Source organism: Gorilla gorilla, chromosome 6 (assembly GCF_029281585.2).
Source record: "Gorilla gorilla gorilla isolate KB3781 chromosome 6, NHGRI_mGorGor1-v2.1_pri, whole genome shotgun sequence".
Taxonomy (NCBI): Eukaryota; Metazoa; Chordata; class Mammalia; order Primates; family Hominidae; genus Gorilla; species Gorilla gorilla.
This window is the reverse complement of record NC_073230.2, coordinates 44353021-44371676: the sequence shown is the minus strand read 5'-3', so window position 1 is coordinate 44371676 and position 18656 is coordinate 44353021. Positions and strand designations below refer to the sequence as shown.

The window sequence follows — 18656 nt, the reverse complement described above, 5'->3', positions numbered from 1 at the left end:
TTGCTGGATGTACTCACTAAATGACCCAGATTTCATCTTTCTCACAATTTAACACTTTAAATAAATGCCAGCAAGCTTCACCACATTAGAAGATTACTATATGTCTGAACAACTTGGATATCAATATTTGTCGTGCAGCCTTCCTCGGTGTAACATCTAAAGCAATACTCATTTAGCTGACGTACATTCTCTGCATGGTGTTTACCCAACAGTCATCACTCATGTTTGCTCATGAGGTGTTGGGGTGATGAGCCGAGCTGCTGTATTCTCAGCTGGGCCTGGAGCCTGCTTAGTTTGGCACTGATTAATGATATGTGGGGACTGATTAATGATATGTGGGGAGCAGGCGGTTTGCAGAGCCACCTTAGAAACCCAGTTAGCTAAAGACAAATAGTTGAGAGTTGGCCGATGGGAGCAAGGGAGGTGGGCTCTTGAGAAAGGAGAGTCATTTTGAGAGATATCAGTATCACTTTTGGTGATCCTAACTAGAGGAAGGGACAGATTCTGCAATAGACAACGCTTTTGGGTCTGGCTTCTTGGTAGACGCCCCAGGATCAGGTCTAAGGCGTGTTACCGATGTATTCACATAACAGCATCGTTTCTCTGTGCTTTGAGTTTCACCATTTATAAACCTGCTTAAAGAGCTTATCTTCTTCCTAATCATACCTTGAGACAAAATGCACTTTATATCAGTAAAGTATCATGAGATGTTCGTTTGGAAGCCCTTATGCCAAAAGAGCAAGCATTTACAGCCTTGCTTTTTATTTACCAAGTGTATTTTACACTGGAAAAGGTTTCAATATGGCCCCATATAGTATTTATTTTGCCTTATGTCCTTCCTATGTCTCGTTTTTCTTTCTTATTTCATTCACCTACTGTGTCATGTTGGTTTGGCATCCACTTCTTTTCTAAAATTGTATCTTTTGTATTTTTTATTCTTTAGGTGGGGCAGTGAGGAAAGGACGCATTGATCTTGAAGTTGTAATGTCTCAGCACCCTGCTTGGGGTGCCATCCTTTTAGTGGCATGGCAAAACCAAGCACAAAATATTTTTTATTGTCCTTTCCAGAATAGATCCCTTTCTCCACAGCACCATGTGGGTGGTTGTTCCTGGCAGAGAACACCTTTCTCTCTCATACTGTAAGTTCCGTTGGCAACTCCTGACCAGGGACAGTAGCAACATCGATTTCCTAAAGATAAATAACCCCTCGTTTAGAAGGCATTTTCTCACTAGCTTATTCAGAATACTCAAGTCAGAAGTTATAAGGATGTCCAAGCCCATTCTGGGGGAAAAATACAGAGAGGTGAAAGGATGTGCTGAAGATTACACAGGAGCAGTAGGAAAAGAAAGACACAAAGCCAGGGAGGCACCACGTGTCCTCCTTAACTGTTCATCTTTGACTGTATAGCTTCATTCGTCTGCTCTAAGATCTTGCATTTCCAGCCATCGTTTATATCTGGTCCTATCAAAGCTCGTTGACCAACATTCTCTCTTTTAACCCTTCCCCTACAGTGCAAGGTCTGCACTGTACACTCCATTTATTGGGAATCTGAGACCTAGAGAGGTTTAGGAATTTGCCCAAGGACACACAGATGGCAAGTGAGCAAGCCAAGGGTTTGGAATCAGTTCTGCCTCATTCCAGTGCCTGTTGTTTTCTTTCCATCTTTCACTAGAGCCAAACTGATCTTGAGCAGTTGCCTTTCCATTGACCTGCAAAGTTCTAACCACTCCCCTTACTCCACTTTTTAGATTGAGATTATACCCATCCTGCAGGACCCATCAGAGCCTGCTTTGTTCATTTAGTGTTTCCCAGCCACCTTGAAATGGAAGTGGTCTTTCCTCCTTTGAATCACATGGCACTAGAGCCTGTTCATTTGGCACCAGTGCCTGCAAAGGAGACAGCCTGGAGCAGGTAGGAATAGGGAGCTTTAGGTTCAAATCCCTGCTCTGCCACTGTCTGGCGTATGATTTTGAGTAAGCCACTTAATTCTATCTTGGCAGATCCATCAACCTGACCTCTAAAGTCCAGCTTAGCCAAAAATTCCAGGATTCGAAAGTTATTATTATATTATTGCTAATAATATTGTGAGTGTGAGTTGAGTTCTATACTAATCTGTGCCTCCCTCACCCCTACTTTCCTGCTATCTATGCCCACCTCACCCCTAGTTTCCTGCTGTCTATGCAATGCCTTACACAGAAGAAGGGGCAATGGAGTATTGATAAGAGACACTTTTTGATCTTCAGTTGTAACTCACTCCCATTTATTTGTCTGTTTATTCATTTGGTCATTCATTCATTTATTTATTGCTGGCATTGAAATTTTCTATTACTTCCCAAGATTGTTTCTGAGATCTTCTGGAGGCCTCACCAGTACTTTGGGACAATATGGTCATAGGTTTGGAATTAAATCCTTGAAGAAAAAGACTTTCCATTTTTTTAATATAACCAAAGCAAATAAGGAAAAGTCACTCTTACAATGTGAGATATCAGAAAACAAAACTTAGGCAAATAAACCAAAAATACTTTGTAACATTTTCAGCATTACAGTTTTTTCAGCATTTAATCAATCTTTGTGTACCTGTACGTATAAGCCCATAGTTACCAACCCACACACACAAAAAAAGAACCAATTAATTTAAATGATCAAGTTCATGCCATGTTCAATGGCGCGTGTCCCCTTTTGCTCCTAAAATCTTTGATCGCTTTTTAGCTTCTACAGTTCCTTGGGCATTCATTGTAGGAGATGGCCGTTCTGCCTGCCCCATCAGGAGACGCCATTTTGCAAAGCAGAAACCATCTTTGTCCCTTCTACCCCCAGCAAATTCCCTGGCTCCCAGTTTTCACCTGTCAGATGTCCATGCTAATTCCAAGACTCCTTTATCACAATAATAACAGAAGTAAAATTCTCATGGTGGATGGATTTCATTTATAATAAACACCTTTCTTATTCACTTACTACTTGAGTGCTTACTTACTACTCAATAGGAGCTATGCATTACTCACTAATCTTTTCACCAACTTAGTGCAATACCATTCATTAATCGTAGGTTAAAGTTAAAAACATCTTTCATTCAACTCTCACATTCTGAAGTCAACTTCGGCTCCATGTTTCCATTGTAATAGTTTAAAGCATATGCTTTCTAATTACAGAACTTGGATTCAAGTCTCTCTTCTGTCATTTACCAGTATAAATGCCCTGAGACTTGTTTTCTGCAACTGAAAAAAAAAGGGTAGTCCCTATTTGGTAGGATTCTTGTGACAATATAATGAGTTTAAAGATTCCAAGCTTAGAGCACTGTGCCCATGCTTAGTAAACACCCAGGAAATGCTAATAGTCAGCATTCTGTTGCCTCTAGCAGATAGGAGGTGCTTTATATGCACCCAACTCACTTGATACTGTACCTAATTAGGTGGGAAAAAGGGTGGGTATTGAATTTGTTTTCAGTTTTTAAACATACGTTTTCTAATTCAAGATGAGATACATGGTAAGGTCCAACATAAGATGTACGCTCTTCTTAAATAAGAAGTTGAGAACTGCCATTACACTATGTAGTTTAAAATTTATTTATTTTTGAAGCCGGCTTTGATTGTCACTTTACAAGATGTATGCCGTTTTTTCCCTTCTTTCACACTATCTTTAAAAAAAAAATAACAAATCTTAACATGGCATTGGCTTTGCTATATAACAAAACTCTAATACAAATTATATCCTTTTGGAAATCATTTTGTTTTTAATAAACAAGTAGCAAGAACATTTTTGATTTATAAATAAACATTACTTCTAAAAAATCCTCAGTAATTTCACCCAAATTATAATTCTAAGAAAGTTCCTTAGACATTGATTATAGTCAGAAATTTTTCTTCTAGTTACAAAATCATTGAAATTTGAAAAGAAGGAAAAAGGTGGTTGTGCTAAACATCAGTAGGTCTAGAATTTGTTCACTATTTCAGTTTATTCAACAAACATTCAACAAGCTCCTTCTGAGCTGAGTGCTTGGCACTGTTCTAGGACCCATAACTGTGTCCTTACAGCAACCAGCACATCATTGTCAGAGGTGTTAGTATTGACTTCAGCAGCCAAGATGGGAAGTGATATAGAAATTCTGTTTAGCTGTTGGATCAGATAATTTTCACAAGGACATAAAACTGAACACAAGTTCAGGCCTGGAAAAACACTTGGATTAGTCCTCAAGGAAGTCTAGTTAGTGCTTATTGGGACATCTAAGAAAACCTGATCCAAAGTTATTGACCCATCCTATGTGTTAGGTAAGATTAACTAAGTGCCCACCAACATAGGAGATGGAGGATAGTGCCATTGTGAATGCCAAATTTAGTGGATTGGTGGTGGCTACTTGCAGACAGAGTCCAGGTTCAGCAGAAAAAAGAAGTGCCATGATAGATTAGTGATGTCTGCCATTGGCATGGGAGAGAGGAGTGGTGGGATATGTGCCACATAATTGTTGTCTATTCTGTGTCCTCCAAAGGACTCATCAGTAAGGAAACGGACTGCATTCGGGTGAGAGAACGGCAGACCCAGCAGATTTCTGGAAACCATTGCAATAACTGGCTTCACAGCTGTGAGAGGTAGAACAGAGGAGCAGAAAGGAAGAGGGATGGAGTGGAGAAACACAAGAACCTTTTCAGATCTTGTTTGGGCTCACTGACTTCACACGACTGAGGAACTGTCCAGGTTTTGCAGAGTCAGGGCACTCTGGGCTGTTTTAATTGTCTGAGTTTTGTAGCTGTGGTGGGTGACAGGTTCCCCTTTAAACGTAGTAAATGGCTTGCAATTACTTTGGAAAGCACTCTTCTGCCCTGGGACACTGTAATAACCAGCCATAGAAGAGAAGAGGCCTAGGGATTTATGAGGGTGTCCCAATTTTCAACCATTTGGGAGAAATACAGCAGAACATTGGTACAGCAGTGTGTTGGTAAGAGTTAATCTATCACTGCTCCTCTCTCAACCCTCTCTTTCCCTCTGCTTAAAAGTATCACAGGGATTCGTCCCTGGCCTTCATGAAGACTTGCCAGAATTTTTTTTTTTTGTTTGCACATAACTCTAGAAATACAATCTAGTTGACCTTCAGTTTCTGGACCAAAGGGGACATTTTCCAGGTATGAGGGATTTTAAAATTCAGTGGTCATAAAAAGACAAATGAAGCATGGTCTCTTCCTTTAAAGGGCTCAAGGTCCTGCTGGGGAGACAAGTAGTGAATAAATAATTTCACTGCACTCTGAGATATATTGTTGTTAAAGCAATAGGGTAAGAATAGACATATATTTCTAAAAGCAAAGAAACAGTGGTGTGCATAATAATCACTTTGTTTTCCTGCCCCTAAATTGTATTGATAATAGCACTTACTGAGATCTACTCTTATAATTTGTTTACACAGCAACTTTCTAAGCGCCCTTTTTTTGGGGGGGAGGTCTTGCACTGTCACTCAGGCTGGAGTGCAGTGGTATCATCATAGTTCACTTGCAGCCTGGGCTCAAGCAATCCTCCCACCCCAGCCTCCTGAGTAGCAAGGATTACAGACATGAGTCATTGCACCTGGCCTCACCTAAGTGCTTGAGTTTCTCAGTGGTGGACACTGGTCTGGTTATTCTCTCTGCTCCCAGCACCTCCTCACCCAGTGATTAGCACATATTAATCTTGGTAAATGTTAGCTGAGCGAATATAGGCCTGAGTATACTTCTAATGCTTCTAACATAATACCAGGCATCAACAACTTATTAGAAAAAATGTAGACAATCAAAACATATGTATTGTTTCAATATTTCATTAATAATTCAGCTGAATGTATTTGAAAACTAAAATGGTGTTTTCAATTTCTCAACAAAGAATGGGCCACTTAAAATATGACACAGTTTGATCTGTGCTGAAAGGGTGAAAACATAATATTTTCTTGTATATATCACAGAATCTTGATGAGTAGGCTCTGAAGTTCAACTTTGTGGCCACTTCCACTGCCTGGTCTGTCTGTTGAGGCAAGTTCATGAACAGTTTCATTTTGGTTGATTGTACTCTCCTCCCAGGGTGATTTGCTGGAGTGGTCTTCAGTTTCCTCTGAGTTCAGCAGCCTTGCCTGATGGCAGAGCTGGTTTATGGGAACCAGACCTGCTTTTCGTACCTCATTTCCCCTGTGGTCTTGCTTGAGCAGTCTGCTTAAGAAAAGTTTATCAAATCTCCTTTCCAGAGGGGCAGGTTTTCCCATTTCATTTGTCACTATTTAACAGCTGATGCAAAATAGGCTGGCAGTTCTAAGTTTGTGGGGCTTCGGGTTTTACCCTTGATATGAGACAATGGACTTTTCATTTATTTCTTTGTAGTAACTAATCTTAGAGGAGTTCAAGGCTAATTTATCTGTATCCACTGATATTCCTCTTCTCCATCTTCTGTTTAGCTCTTTCATTCATTCACTCCACAGATGCTTATAAAACTGGTATTAAATACCAGAAACATAGAGATGAATTGGGTAAAACCCAATATTCATAGACATTGAGGAGAGATCACCACAGTGACCATTGACTCCTTCTTTTCAGGCCATACCAATGAGTTGAGTGAAGAAGGGGCAGTGATTGAGTATCAGATCTGTTGGTAAACACCCTGAATGTTGAAAGGGATGCCTGTGGGTATCATTTATTCATTAACAAAGACGATAAGGATTTGCTAACCATTCCTAGCATCTTGTGTTTTGGCATCATGATTGTGTAACTTGGAAAAGAAAAATCCATCCAGTCTCAGGTACTTCTTCAATGGAGTTCCTCCCCTGATTTTGGGGAGCTCCTAGGGAAGTGAATTCACCATCCCTTCCCCACCAAGGACAGGCAGAACTTAGGTGCAAGAAAGCAGCACCCCAGGAGTTACTCCATGTAGTTTAGGAGACCTTCCATATGGGACGGTCATTCCTTGTAACTACAGAAGGATTTGTAAAAGGCCTTGTTTTCACGCCATGTTTGGCAAAGTATGGATAAATTTGAACAGGCATTAGAAAAACCAACAGTAGCATGATTATTAAAAATGTATAGCCATTTTCTCCCAATCCTGTTGGTGAAAGAGTTTTCCAGAAAAGAAACTCTATTTCTTTCTGCTTTTCCCCCACCCTGTCTCCTCAAGGTCACATGTTTGGAACTGACTTGCTTGACATGTTTATTTAAAGCTGTGGATTAAATGCCACCCACTAATGTGATTTGCTTGGGCTTTGCCTGAGGCAGGCTCCATTAGACACTGGTGAAAATAGCTTCCTGTTGTCCAGCCAAGTCCTTCGATTAGCTAACCAGCAAATTTAGCCCAATTGCTGTATTTCAATTTGACTCTCTATTTAAATGGAGAAAAGCAGCTTTGTCACATGGCTGTTTGCCTCTTGATCGCTCATCTCAAGAGCAGACTGCAAAGAGAAAGCGGTGACCCCAAACCTCACCTTTTCTGTCTCCTCTTTTGGATCAGCTCCCTGCAGATGCTAAAGAAAGTGAGAAGGATGTTGCTTGCATAAACATTGTTCTTCAACTGAGCACTAATTGAGTTTAAGATGAATTGCTGGTTAATGTTTTTGCTTATTTATTTTTACCCGTTATAAAGATGCCTTGAGCCTTAAATTAAAGTGCTTTCTCATGAGGTGCAGGGCAGTTATTCATGGCCTGTGTCTGAGTCTTAGGAGTGGGACAACACCCAGTGAGCACCTGTGCTGAACTGCAGGGTAAGACATTGCATAACTAGTTATTTAGGGGGCTAACACCAAGGCCCTCAACACTCCTATTTTGGATTATGATCAGATTCTCAGGATGCTTGAAGCTGCCTGAGCACTGCTATCCCCTGCCATCCATTCCTGTTTCATTAGAAGCTGCAAATCCAAGCAAGGCAGTGGCAGCACTGGGAGCAGCTCCCTTCCCAACTGCTTCAGTGCCATCTGTTTGGCTCTCGAGGCACATTTGAAAAGTCACCTTTTATACTTTCATCACAGCCTGTCCTTAGGTTCCCCAGGCGCTGCCTGGACACTGCCAGCCACAAGCCTGCCTGCTCAGGGTGGGCACTCATTGCTGCCCAGCTCTGATGGAGATTCTGGGAACACTGACCATCACTGCTGCCCAAGGAGGTATGGGCTACTTTGGAAGATGTTGGCTGCCCTTGCTAAAGCAGGTCCCTACACAGTGCCTGATCCAGGTAGCCTGATGCCCTCCACATGCTTCTCACTGAGGCAGCCCAGGGGGAGTGGTCTGGCCTCAAGTAGCAGGTGGTGTCTGAGGGACCAGCCCAAGCAGGCTGAGAGCAGGCACAGTCCCCTGTCCGCCAATCTGACTGTCCCCAGTGAGAGTACCAGTCCTATCCATGCTGTCGGGAGCAGTTGAAGATCAAGCTTTAGGAAAACTGTGGGCAGTAACAAGCGGAGGACTCAGCTCTTTGGTTGGCATCTGTAAGTCACATTGGGCAGCACAGAGGGAAGGGTGCAGGCCCTTTCTCCCTTTTCGCTGGAACTGCAGTCATTCCTCCTTCCTACCTTCTTGTGCTGCCTAATTCGGACCAGTGTTCCTCCACCCTAGCTGTGCATGCACCTCCCCTGGAGAGCTTTGCAAAACATGACCCATGTCCAGAACCCATTCCAGGGTCAGAATCTCAAGGGATGAGGCCAGGCAAAGACATCCTGTGAATTGTATTATACAGTGAATGTTGAGAACTACTGATTTTAGAGGCTATTTCTTTCCGGTAGTCATTTGGTGAGCCCATTATTCATAAATTAAACAGATATTTTCTCAATTATTACTCTGTGACTGGACTGTGCAGGCTCTGGAGATGAGATAGTAATAAAGGAGGGCACAGGTCATTACATTATGGTACAGTCAGTGCTATGATGGGGCTGTGATGGGAGAATGGGGACAGGAACCCTGACTGGCTGAAGTGCAGCAGGTCGGGAAGAATGATCAAGGGTGGTAACATCTAGGCCTAGGCTTGACAAATGAGCAGGGGCTAGAAGGAAGGTAATAGTCATGGATAGGAGGAAGGGCAGGAATGAAGGCACAGGAGTGAAGTTCAAGCACTGAGAGGATCCTAGTGAGACAAGATTGTGGGGTGCAAGGGCTTGGCCAGGTAAGGACGTCTCTGTGAGATGGGCAGGTAGACGGCAATGCATTGGAGAGGCTGGCCTTCACCCAAGAGGCAATGCTGGGCCCCTGCAGGGTTTAAGCAGGTGAATGATATGATCAGCTTTGCATTTTGGAAATAAGCTGGCTGGAGTGAGGAGCTGGAAGGGGCACAGTTGAAGTCAGAAGGTTGTTGGGTAAACCAGGAAAGGCAATAGGGCAAGGGTCCAGGGAGAGGTCAATGAGAATGACGTGAAGTAGAAGGAACAGATATTCAAGAGGCAAAGTCAACATCCCACCACTCCTGAAAACTCTGATCCTCAGAGCAGAATTCCTGACTTTCATCAACATGCAGGTTCCCAAGCTCAAGAAGTTTCATTATTTTGATCATTGCTACATCACTTGCCATCACTTACCAAAGACACCCTCAGAGTTACGGATGGTCACAAATCCAGGTATATGGCACCCAGAGAACAAGACTTGGGTTGTCAGTGGTTTGCATTCAAGGATAACTCAGGAAGAAGAAAACCAATAGAGAAAGTTTCAGTCTGCTGTGGACCATTATTTTTTTCATGGCACTTAACTTCATTTTTGATGTGATGCCCCGTAAGCTTCGCATTGGTTGGGTTGTGAAATGCCATCCTACGGAGGAGGACTTACCAGGACCTCACTGCCCACGTTAAGCACAGCACTGGCTTTGGCTCTAAATTAGGTCTCATCACCCCTTCAGACAGATGCTCACAGGAGCTTAGAGCTCAGAGGGCCATTAGGGACACACTGAAGAAACAGAGGCAGGAGAAGTTAATGACTTGCTGAGTTCTCTTATTACTGGATGCCACGATTAGACCACACATCCTTTGTGAAATGCAGAGAAGCTTTTTCGCTTTTATTAATGAATAAAGTGTTTCAAATTCATCTGGTATAATTGAGGACACATGATGAAATTGAGAGGAGCCAGAGGTTGCACACTGGCTGAGCTGTGATTTCAAAGCAGTTTCTCTTCATTTACATTAAGGCTGACCCCACAGGACCCTAGACAAGGAGGCCCTTCACCAGGGGACTGCAGTGGTGGAACCACAGTGAGAGGTGAGGCAGAAAAGAGCAAGGACAGGCCAGAGCATCTTCCAAGCCCTGAAACCATTCAGGCAGAGTCGAGAATACCATTTGATGAAAACACCTCTCTTTAATCTGTCGGAACCAATTCTGTTCGATTTGTCCTGAATATAATCTTGAACCACCCTGCATGTATTATAAAACACCCAGAGTCATCTCGTGAAGATATATAAGTTGTTTGCAAGCTGCGAGGGGATTTTTTTTTTTTTTTGGATAAGATGTCTAGGACTGTGATTCAGAGGGAACCTTATAACATATTGGGTGCAATGCTCTACATCTCTTAATCCTAATTAAAGATTATTACCCCTACTTTATAGATAAGAAAACCAAGGTTCAGAGAAGTTGAGTGATTTTCCCAGCTTGTAAGTGACAGAACCAGACTTTGAAATGACTTCTGCCTAACTATAAAGCCAGGCGTTGTTTTTATTTTACACTAGGCATTGGCAAGCTACTCCTGCAGGCCAAATCCAGCCCACCACCTGTGTTTTGTAAATAAAGTTTTATTAGAACACAGCCATGCCCATTCACTTATATATTGTCTGTCATTATATAAGTTGCCATGGTAGGGTTGAATAATTGCAGCAGACACTATATGGCTCACAAAGACTAAAATACTGCTGTCTGCCCTTAACAGAAGTTTGCTAACCCCTGTCTAAGCCTCATTGTCCTAAAATAAATTCAGAAACCTCAACTGCTACTCCTTCAGCCCAGACAGCACCTTTATTTTCTCTCTCCTTCGTTTTAATATGCACGACACCACTCAGCAAAATGTCCTGCATGCATGGCCTGGCCTAGGTACTCCACTCTCTGATCTGGTAAAACTATAAAGTGAAACTATTTTGAGTTTCCAGAAGCTGACCCAATTTTAAAGACCTCTATATGGAGGTAGGCCAGGGAGGGATCAATAATTGTCCCTACCAGGTAAGCCATCAGTTTGTACCCTCACTTCTGACACTTTTTCTGGGCAAGGCCATTTCTCCACATTGTACCCTTAGAGTGTAGCCCCAAAGCGATCCCTGGCCTCTGGGAAATTATCCTTCCCACACGTGAGCACTTAGGGTCTTCTTCCCCCAGACCCCTCTGCAGGCAGAATCTTTCCAATTCTTTGGTTGTTGTGAGCCTTCAGTCCTTTTGTTGTGTGTAAGGAACATTCCTGGGAAGAAAAATGGTCCAGCAATAAAGTCTCCCCCACATGAATCATTTTTAGCTAGACTGGGTTGGCATCTGTTTTTCCTAAGACAGCCTTTTCTCGTCACTGTGAAGATAAATCAATTTAATGGACACCACTGGTTGGGGGTAGATTGTACTTTTTTTGTAAGTATTGACCATCCATTAGTGGCAGTGCCCAGCAGCATACACCATTGTGCCTTCTCCAGAAACCCTCCACTTGGCTGTAGATCTATCCCCTTCCAACTCTGCCCTGGAAGCAAGCCCAAAATGACCTCTGGAGCCCTAAGATGCCATCCCACGGCCACGGGCTTTGTTCTTTGGCTTTATGAAAGTGTGCTTTATAAACCTTGTTGGCAGACTCATAATTCTGCTAAGGACTTATTAGTTGTTTCAATCTACAGATCAAAGGTGGGAGCCTAAAAGCCTTTGACATTGCTCATACCAACCATATTACACTCTGGGATACATTGTATTAAGTACTATGGGCCATCATACAAGTAAGAAATAGTTCCTGCCCTCCAGGGACTTACAATCTAGACAGCATGAAATGTACACCAATAACTAGCTTCACTGCTTGCTGGTGATATGACAAGACTTGCTGGAAGTTGTAGATGCCATATGGAAGACTCAGAAGGGGTACTGGATATTTGCTGAAATCGGTGGTTCTCATACTTGAGCATGCATTAAAATCACCTAGAGAGCTGTTAACACAGATTGCTGGGTGCCACTCTTAGCATTTCTGATTCAGTAGATCTAGGGTGGGCCCACAAAGTTGCATTCCTACCAAGTGGCCAGCTGATGCAAGTGTGGCCCAGGAATACCCTGTCCAAAATATTTTTATAGGAGAAGCTTCTTACATATGTAATTTCCTTCTGGGATTGTAACAGAACTGACATTTGTTGAGTGTCTAATATGTTCTATTCAGTATATTAGGTACTTTGGCTATAATATTTTCTTTAGATTTTACAACCCTGTGAATTTCATATTATTACTAGCACTCTACAATGAGCAAACTAAGGCTTAGAAAGAGGAACTTACATTTGTCACATATCCAGTATGTACCATGAAGGATGTGGGGCATTATCCAATTGAAAACTTTTTGAATTCTAAATGATTAGTACTCCTAGTTTAGGAGTGGTAAAAAAAAGATGAGTAAAGATAGTAAAAATGAGTCTGAGAGAGATTAACTATCTTGAGGAAGGTCAAAGCCCCAGGAAACATGCATGCTGGATTCAAAATCACGTGTTGGGTTCTAAAGGCTGAGAAGCCATACTGCAGCTAGTACCTGTCTGTTTGCCAAAAGCTACTAATGTAGATTCCAAAAGCATGTTTTCTTTCATGCTTGAAGCATGTACTTCCTACCTCCTTGCCTTTGCTCATGCTGGTCCTTCTGCTTAGAATTCCCTTCTCCCTCTTCTTCACCTGAGTAACTCCCATTCATCCTCCAAGCAAAATGTTGTCTCAGCCATGCAGACTTCTGTAACATCCCCTCCTTGCCTCAACTAGAGCAGGAATAAGGACTACTTTGTAAGCGTCCCAACATACTTTATATTATCAAATTCCTTCACAGACCCCAAAGTCCTCTAGTGACATATCCTTGGTTACAGAAACAAAAAAATCCAAATTTTTCATTTTAGCAATCAAAGCCATCCCCCATCTGACTCAGCTTGCCTTTCAACCACACCTTGCAGCTCCCTCATTTCTCCAACTAAACAAGACCGCTGAACACTCTTCCCCACCCATGGCTATGTTCTCCTTCCCCCTCCAAGCCTTCACTCAGGCTGCTGCTGTCACCAAGAATGGCCCCTCCCCTGCACCTCAGCCTGTCTGCATGTGGCCTTTCCACCAGCCCCAGCTAAAGCCCTGGTGCTATGCCCTCAGCCCTTTGGGAGGGCCTCCATGAGTGTTCATGGAGTGAACACCTGACCCCTTGCTCCCCTGTGACATCGCGTCTTCCCTTGGGTGAGACAAATATGTGTCTTTCCGCTGTCCCAGGCTGAGAGCTCATCCGGCACAAGGCCTCTAGTGTCGCATCATTCCTTGCACTGAGTAGGTGCTCACAAAACATTTGTTGAAGAAATGGATAAATGATGCTGGATGAAGGTTGTGGGTTAAAGGTAGGATGGGAGAAGTGATTAGACAAGGAGCACGTGGAGCCTCAGTAGGTCTTGCAATAAAACACAGGAGCACATTTACATGACCAACAATGAGAGCAGGGGACATAGGTGGACTTTGCCAGAATGCTTGATTCCATTTAGGAACCTCCTGTGCTTGTACCTTTAACCCGGTCTTCCAAGGAGCCAAAAGGATTTCTCCATTTGAAGTACAAATGTCTTGTGGGACTCTCACTTTTTTTGTAATGTGTAACATTATTACAGAAAATATGGGCTAAGAAGACTTCAGAAACACACCACTGACATGGTCCAGACATCGACTGAATGATGGGGCAATACCAACAACAAATGCAGATTCTAAGAGCGTGCTTTCTTTGATGTCTGTGTTTAATTCCATTGATTTTCTGATGTCTCCGCAACACTGTCTGTGGGTTTTTCAAACAAATGGTAAAGGGTGTGATGTTTTCTAAAGAAGATAGAGTTAAGGATGGTGGTTGTGAATGTCTTGATTTGTGAATGTCTTGCACATGTGAAACATTAACAGAGACATAAAGCTATCAGTTGTAAACTTTGTAGCTAAATTGCAAAGGCACAGAGGAATGTTTGACTTATGTAGCTCTTTTGTCTTCTTAAAAAAATTAATGATACCTTTCACAGAGGTTATTTTCCTTGACATGCAGAGTGACCATAGAACTTCTCAGAGCTGTTGCCAACAAAACTGTGAAGTGAAGTAGGTGAAGCTAGTCTTTGCCTCCACCAACCTCTGTCCTGTGCTTTATACCCACTGCTTATATCCCTTCCTCTGGGGCCAGGTGCCTGCTTTTTCCTTCTGCCTATCAACCTAGTCTTAGGAAAAGTTCTATACTTTCTTCAAACTGAATTATAAGTGATTTGGGGAAAATTCAAAGGATTGCTCTACTTATGTATTCTTGCATCTAGCAAGGTTCAAAATCTTAAGCTAGAGGAATGGGGCTCTAGGAGTGGATTTTAAGCCTAATCTATAAATAGGAGTTAAAGAGTTCCCCACATTCCATAAGGGATCATCTTGATTTCCTTGCAGAGGTGCACCCATGAGCCTGTAAATGCAGGTGATTTTTAAAAGTCACTTGTTGAATTAACTTTGCTATTTCCATCCAGCTTCCTTCTCCTACTCCTCCCTTTCCCTGGACAATCTCAGCCCCACACCTGGTCCTCCTCTTGGACTTCACCATATGTATTTGTTGGGATTCTTTGGTTGCACGTGACAGGAACAAACTATCATCCAAGCTATCTTACAAAAAAAAAAAAGGCTCTTGTAACCAAACAATGAAATGCAGGGCTTGAGTCACCTTTACAGTTGAACAAGGCTTAACCATTAACGCTCTTTCACACACACACACATACACACACACACACACACACACACACACACACGTCTGTTTACTTTGTCCTTCTACTGACATTGGTCTCATTATCTTCCCCTTTCCTATATATGAAGGGACATAGTCTCACAGCTCTCAATTTGAGGGAAAGAGAGCGTGCTTCAGGTCCGCCTCAGGACATGGCAGAAAAGTCTGGGGAAGGATTTTGATTGGTCAGTTCAGGTCATGTGCCCACTTAGGAGGCCCAGTGCTGTGTCTAGGTAGATGTGGTGTAAACACCATCATCTCTGTGACAGCCCCTTAAGAAACACATGACATGAGGGAATCATCTTCTTCATCTGTAAAATGAGGGGAGTGGAGGTCACTCTATAACTCTTAGCTTTAACCTGATTCTATTTAAAAATCATATCTTCATTTTTGGTATTCTTATCACTATATCTTTGTCTCTCGCCATGTCCAGCCTCCCACAAGAAAGCCAGATATCATTGAGAAACAGTAATGATCTCCTTGGCTCAATTCTGAGTCTCTCTAAGTGGGCAAAGCAGCACCCCTATGGTGCCCTTCATATGATACAGCAAAGCATTATAGTTCAACCTTGACCAAATTTAATCATTTATGCCGCATGATGTAAGATGATCACAATTTCCAAATTTGTCAAGCATCCCAAATTTGGCATTTTGCCTAAGTTAAAAAAAAAAACAAACAAAAAACCAGCAGATCTGGTGAAAGATCAACTGGAAATTTGCCTGTATGACATTATGCTAGGGGCATGAAACAATGCTTATGCAGTTGGTTCCAATTCAGATGCAACCCAGGTTCAAAGCAGCTGATACACAGTGGTGTTCCAGATTATCTGTCTATTTCCATTCCCATGAAATGTCTTCAATGAAAAGCCTATCTACCTGCCAACAGAGTCCATCAGTCTGTCATCTTTATCATTTCTGCACTTCTATTGTAATGATCCTTGGCCATGTCCACCTTTCTTATGAGACCATTAGTTCATGGAAGGCAAGAAATATATCATATGCATATTCGTTCAACATCAAATCTATGCCAAATCCATCCTCGTAGGTTGCTTGGGATCCTAGGATTCAACTACATATATGTGATTTGGGGCAAGTCATCAATCCTTTCTCAGTCGGTTTCCTTATCTTTTACATAGTGATACTAGCACCTCCTCCACTGCATTGGAGGGAGGATTAAATAAGGTGATAAACAGCAAACTGCCTAGCACAGAATTCAACATATAGCAGGGTGCATCTGTGGTTTGTCTTATTTTTAAGTTCCCAAATGACACGAAGAATGGTGGCATGGGTGGCAGCATAGTCGGGTGTTTACAATCCTGATATCCAGTCCCAGCTCAGCCACTTAATGGCCAATGGTATGATTTTGAAGTTTCGTAAAGTTTCAAAGCCTCAGTTTCTTCATATGTAAAGTGGACTTGATGGTAATATCTACCTCATAGGTTTGAGTGGATAAAGAAAGAAAACATAGATAAAGCACCTACCATAGCATCTGGCACATAGATAAATGGTATCACTTGTTGCTATCACCTGTAATGGAGAGTGAAAAAAGAAGCAGCAAGATTCCGCTCTGAGATGCTTCTGTGTTTTTTCTGGTCTTTTCGTGCTGTATGCATCCTGATGAAGATGAACCCACATTAATAGAGGCAGTGGTTATTTGCCTCCCTGTGGGCTAGCACTGTCCTGAGGCAGAAAATTACAGTATTCTTCTTTTTTCTTGAAGCTTCCAGTGGGATATGTCTGTTCTAATTTAATAAACCTCTTTTTTTAGCGCCAGGCTCAAAGAGGCAATACCACATGTACATTTCCAAATGCGTAATTAGTATGAACACTCAAGCCCTAACTACATGGGGAAAGCAGTCTGGGAGAGGGGGGTGTGAGTATCTGTTCACATTCATTTGAACCAGCGCCAGCCAAACTTCCACAGTTAATTGTATCTCAGCGATTTTCTCCTGGAAAAAAATAATTACTATGCAGGGCTCTAGCTGCTGCTTGGCCTTGGTTCATTCCTGACTCTTGAGTTAGCATTGTTTACAGTGTTGAGTCAGCAGCAGTCACATAATGTGTCAAGCAAGTGGAGTACACCTCCCACCCTGAGCTTCCCCACCCCACCAGTTCCCTGTTATCAATCTATTTCCTTCCTTGTGTTCCAGCAATGCAAGAGAAAATGGAAGATGGGCATAATGGAAGTTGACTGTTTTGGAAAAGCATGCTCAAGGTTCATGCTGAGCATGCGTGCAGAGGGCACCAGGGAAGCAGGGAGCCCTTAACTCGGAAAGACTTTTCTGAATGGGAAAGGTCAGCCCCCAGGAAAATGATGGTCTTCCTTTCATCTTCAGGTAATGCAGGTGGTGAAGGAGCAGGTTATGAGAGCACTTACAACCAAGCCTAGCTCCCTGGACCAGTTCAAGAGCAAACTGCAGAACCTGAGCTACACTGAGATCCTGAAAATCCGCCAGTCCGAGAGGATGAACCAGGAAGATTTCCAGTCCCGCCCGATTTTGTAAGTTACCCAGTATTGACCTCTATCTCCCAAAAGACTCTAACCCACTATTTCTAGAATGACTGCCTGTCATGAAGCTGGGCTGTGTTGTGAGCTCCTCAGGGAAGGCCAGCAGAAGACATTCCAAGTATCTCCATTTAGTTAGGGGAGTCTCAGCAGCTCCTTGAGGAAGGGCTGGGCTGAGTGGAGTGGGCCAGTTGCTGGAAGAATGGATCTAAACCAGGAGCTGGCCCTGTTAGTGACAAGTCCTCCAGGGATTTGTAGATTAAAAGTTTGGACCTTTTCCAACACTTGAAACAATTTTTTTTTCTCTTTGACCAGTGAAACTATATTTCATGTGGGTGCCCTTTGAATAGCAAGACCTTGTGAGCCAGCCAGAGTGAGGCCCATCTATTAAAGCACTATGAAAATGAAAGTAGCATGAATCTAAATGAGTGGGAGTGAGAGCTTGAGAGGAAGAGAGTGAACTACCTCCTCTTTGCCCTGTTGGCACTGGTTGGCATCGGAGCATGCTATATGGCCTTCATGACTGTGAACCTACATTCCTACAGTGGGGAGGCAGCAAGCCCCACTTCACAGGACTTTGCAAGAAATGCCACTTGCAACCATTGCAAAATTTCATGTGTTCCAATCTTTGAAGTGTTCTGAACTCACACATGAGGGGTATTTTGCTTGCTTCATCTTTTCTTAGAACTGCTCTGTTTCTCTTCCTTTCTCCTGTTCTAAGAGCTGGGTCAATTTTGTTACCCTTATATTTTAAAGAGGAAAAACATAGGGAAAGGCATATGTGTTTGATGTTTATTCTCATTTTGTCCTCAGAAGACTGGACACAGCTTCTTCTGAGCTTTTGCATGAAGCCAACTTGTAACATAGTTTTAATTCTGAAGGCAGTGCTCCCCCACCACACACACCTGCTCTCTTTCTGTTTCTGATTCTTTCCCTTTTTGTTTGTTGCTCTCCAGTATTTGACACTTCTAATGCTTGGCAATTTGTAATGCACCCTTCTTGCTATTTCATTTCTTTACATCCCTGTGAGATGGGCAGACCTTACTCCCATGCAAAGGCTAGGATAGGCAGGTCTTACTCCTATGCAAAGGCTAGTCTGGAGGGGTGAAGACCATGCCAACAAGTGGAAGAGCCGGGACTGGGCCTCGAGTCTACTGACCCCTCAGCTAATATTGTATTTGCCCTGCCCTAGCTTCTTTGCAATGTGAGAGACTGAAATGAGGTTTAAAAAGTGCACAGGTCTATAAAAGGACAATAGCTAAGCAGTAACATCTACCGTACATTTGTTTTC

At 42.7% G+C, this 18656-nt stretch overlaps 1 protein-coding gene across 19 annotated transcripts in view; it reads left to right on the top strand.

Moving 5' to 3' along the window:
- Nucleotides 1-18656, top strand: part of ELMO1 (engulfment and cell motility 1) — a 592158-nt gene that overhangs the window by 534358 nt on the left and 39144 nt on the right. For all 19 annotated transcript variants that reach the window (XM_019031281.4, XM_055347629.2, XM_055347626.2 and 16 more), the window contains one exon: nt 17196-17359. In XM_019031281.4, the coding sequence (XP_018886826.1) occupies nt 17196-17359 (164 nt within the window). The remainder of the gene's footprint in view (nt 1-17195; nt 17360-18656) is intronic.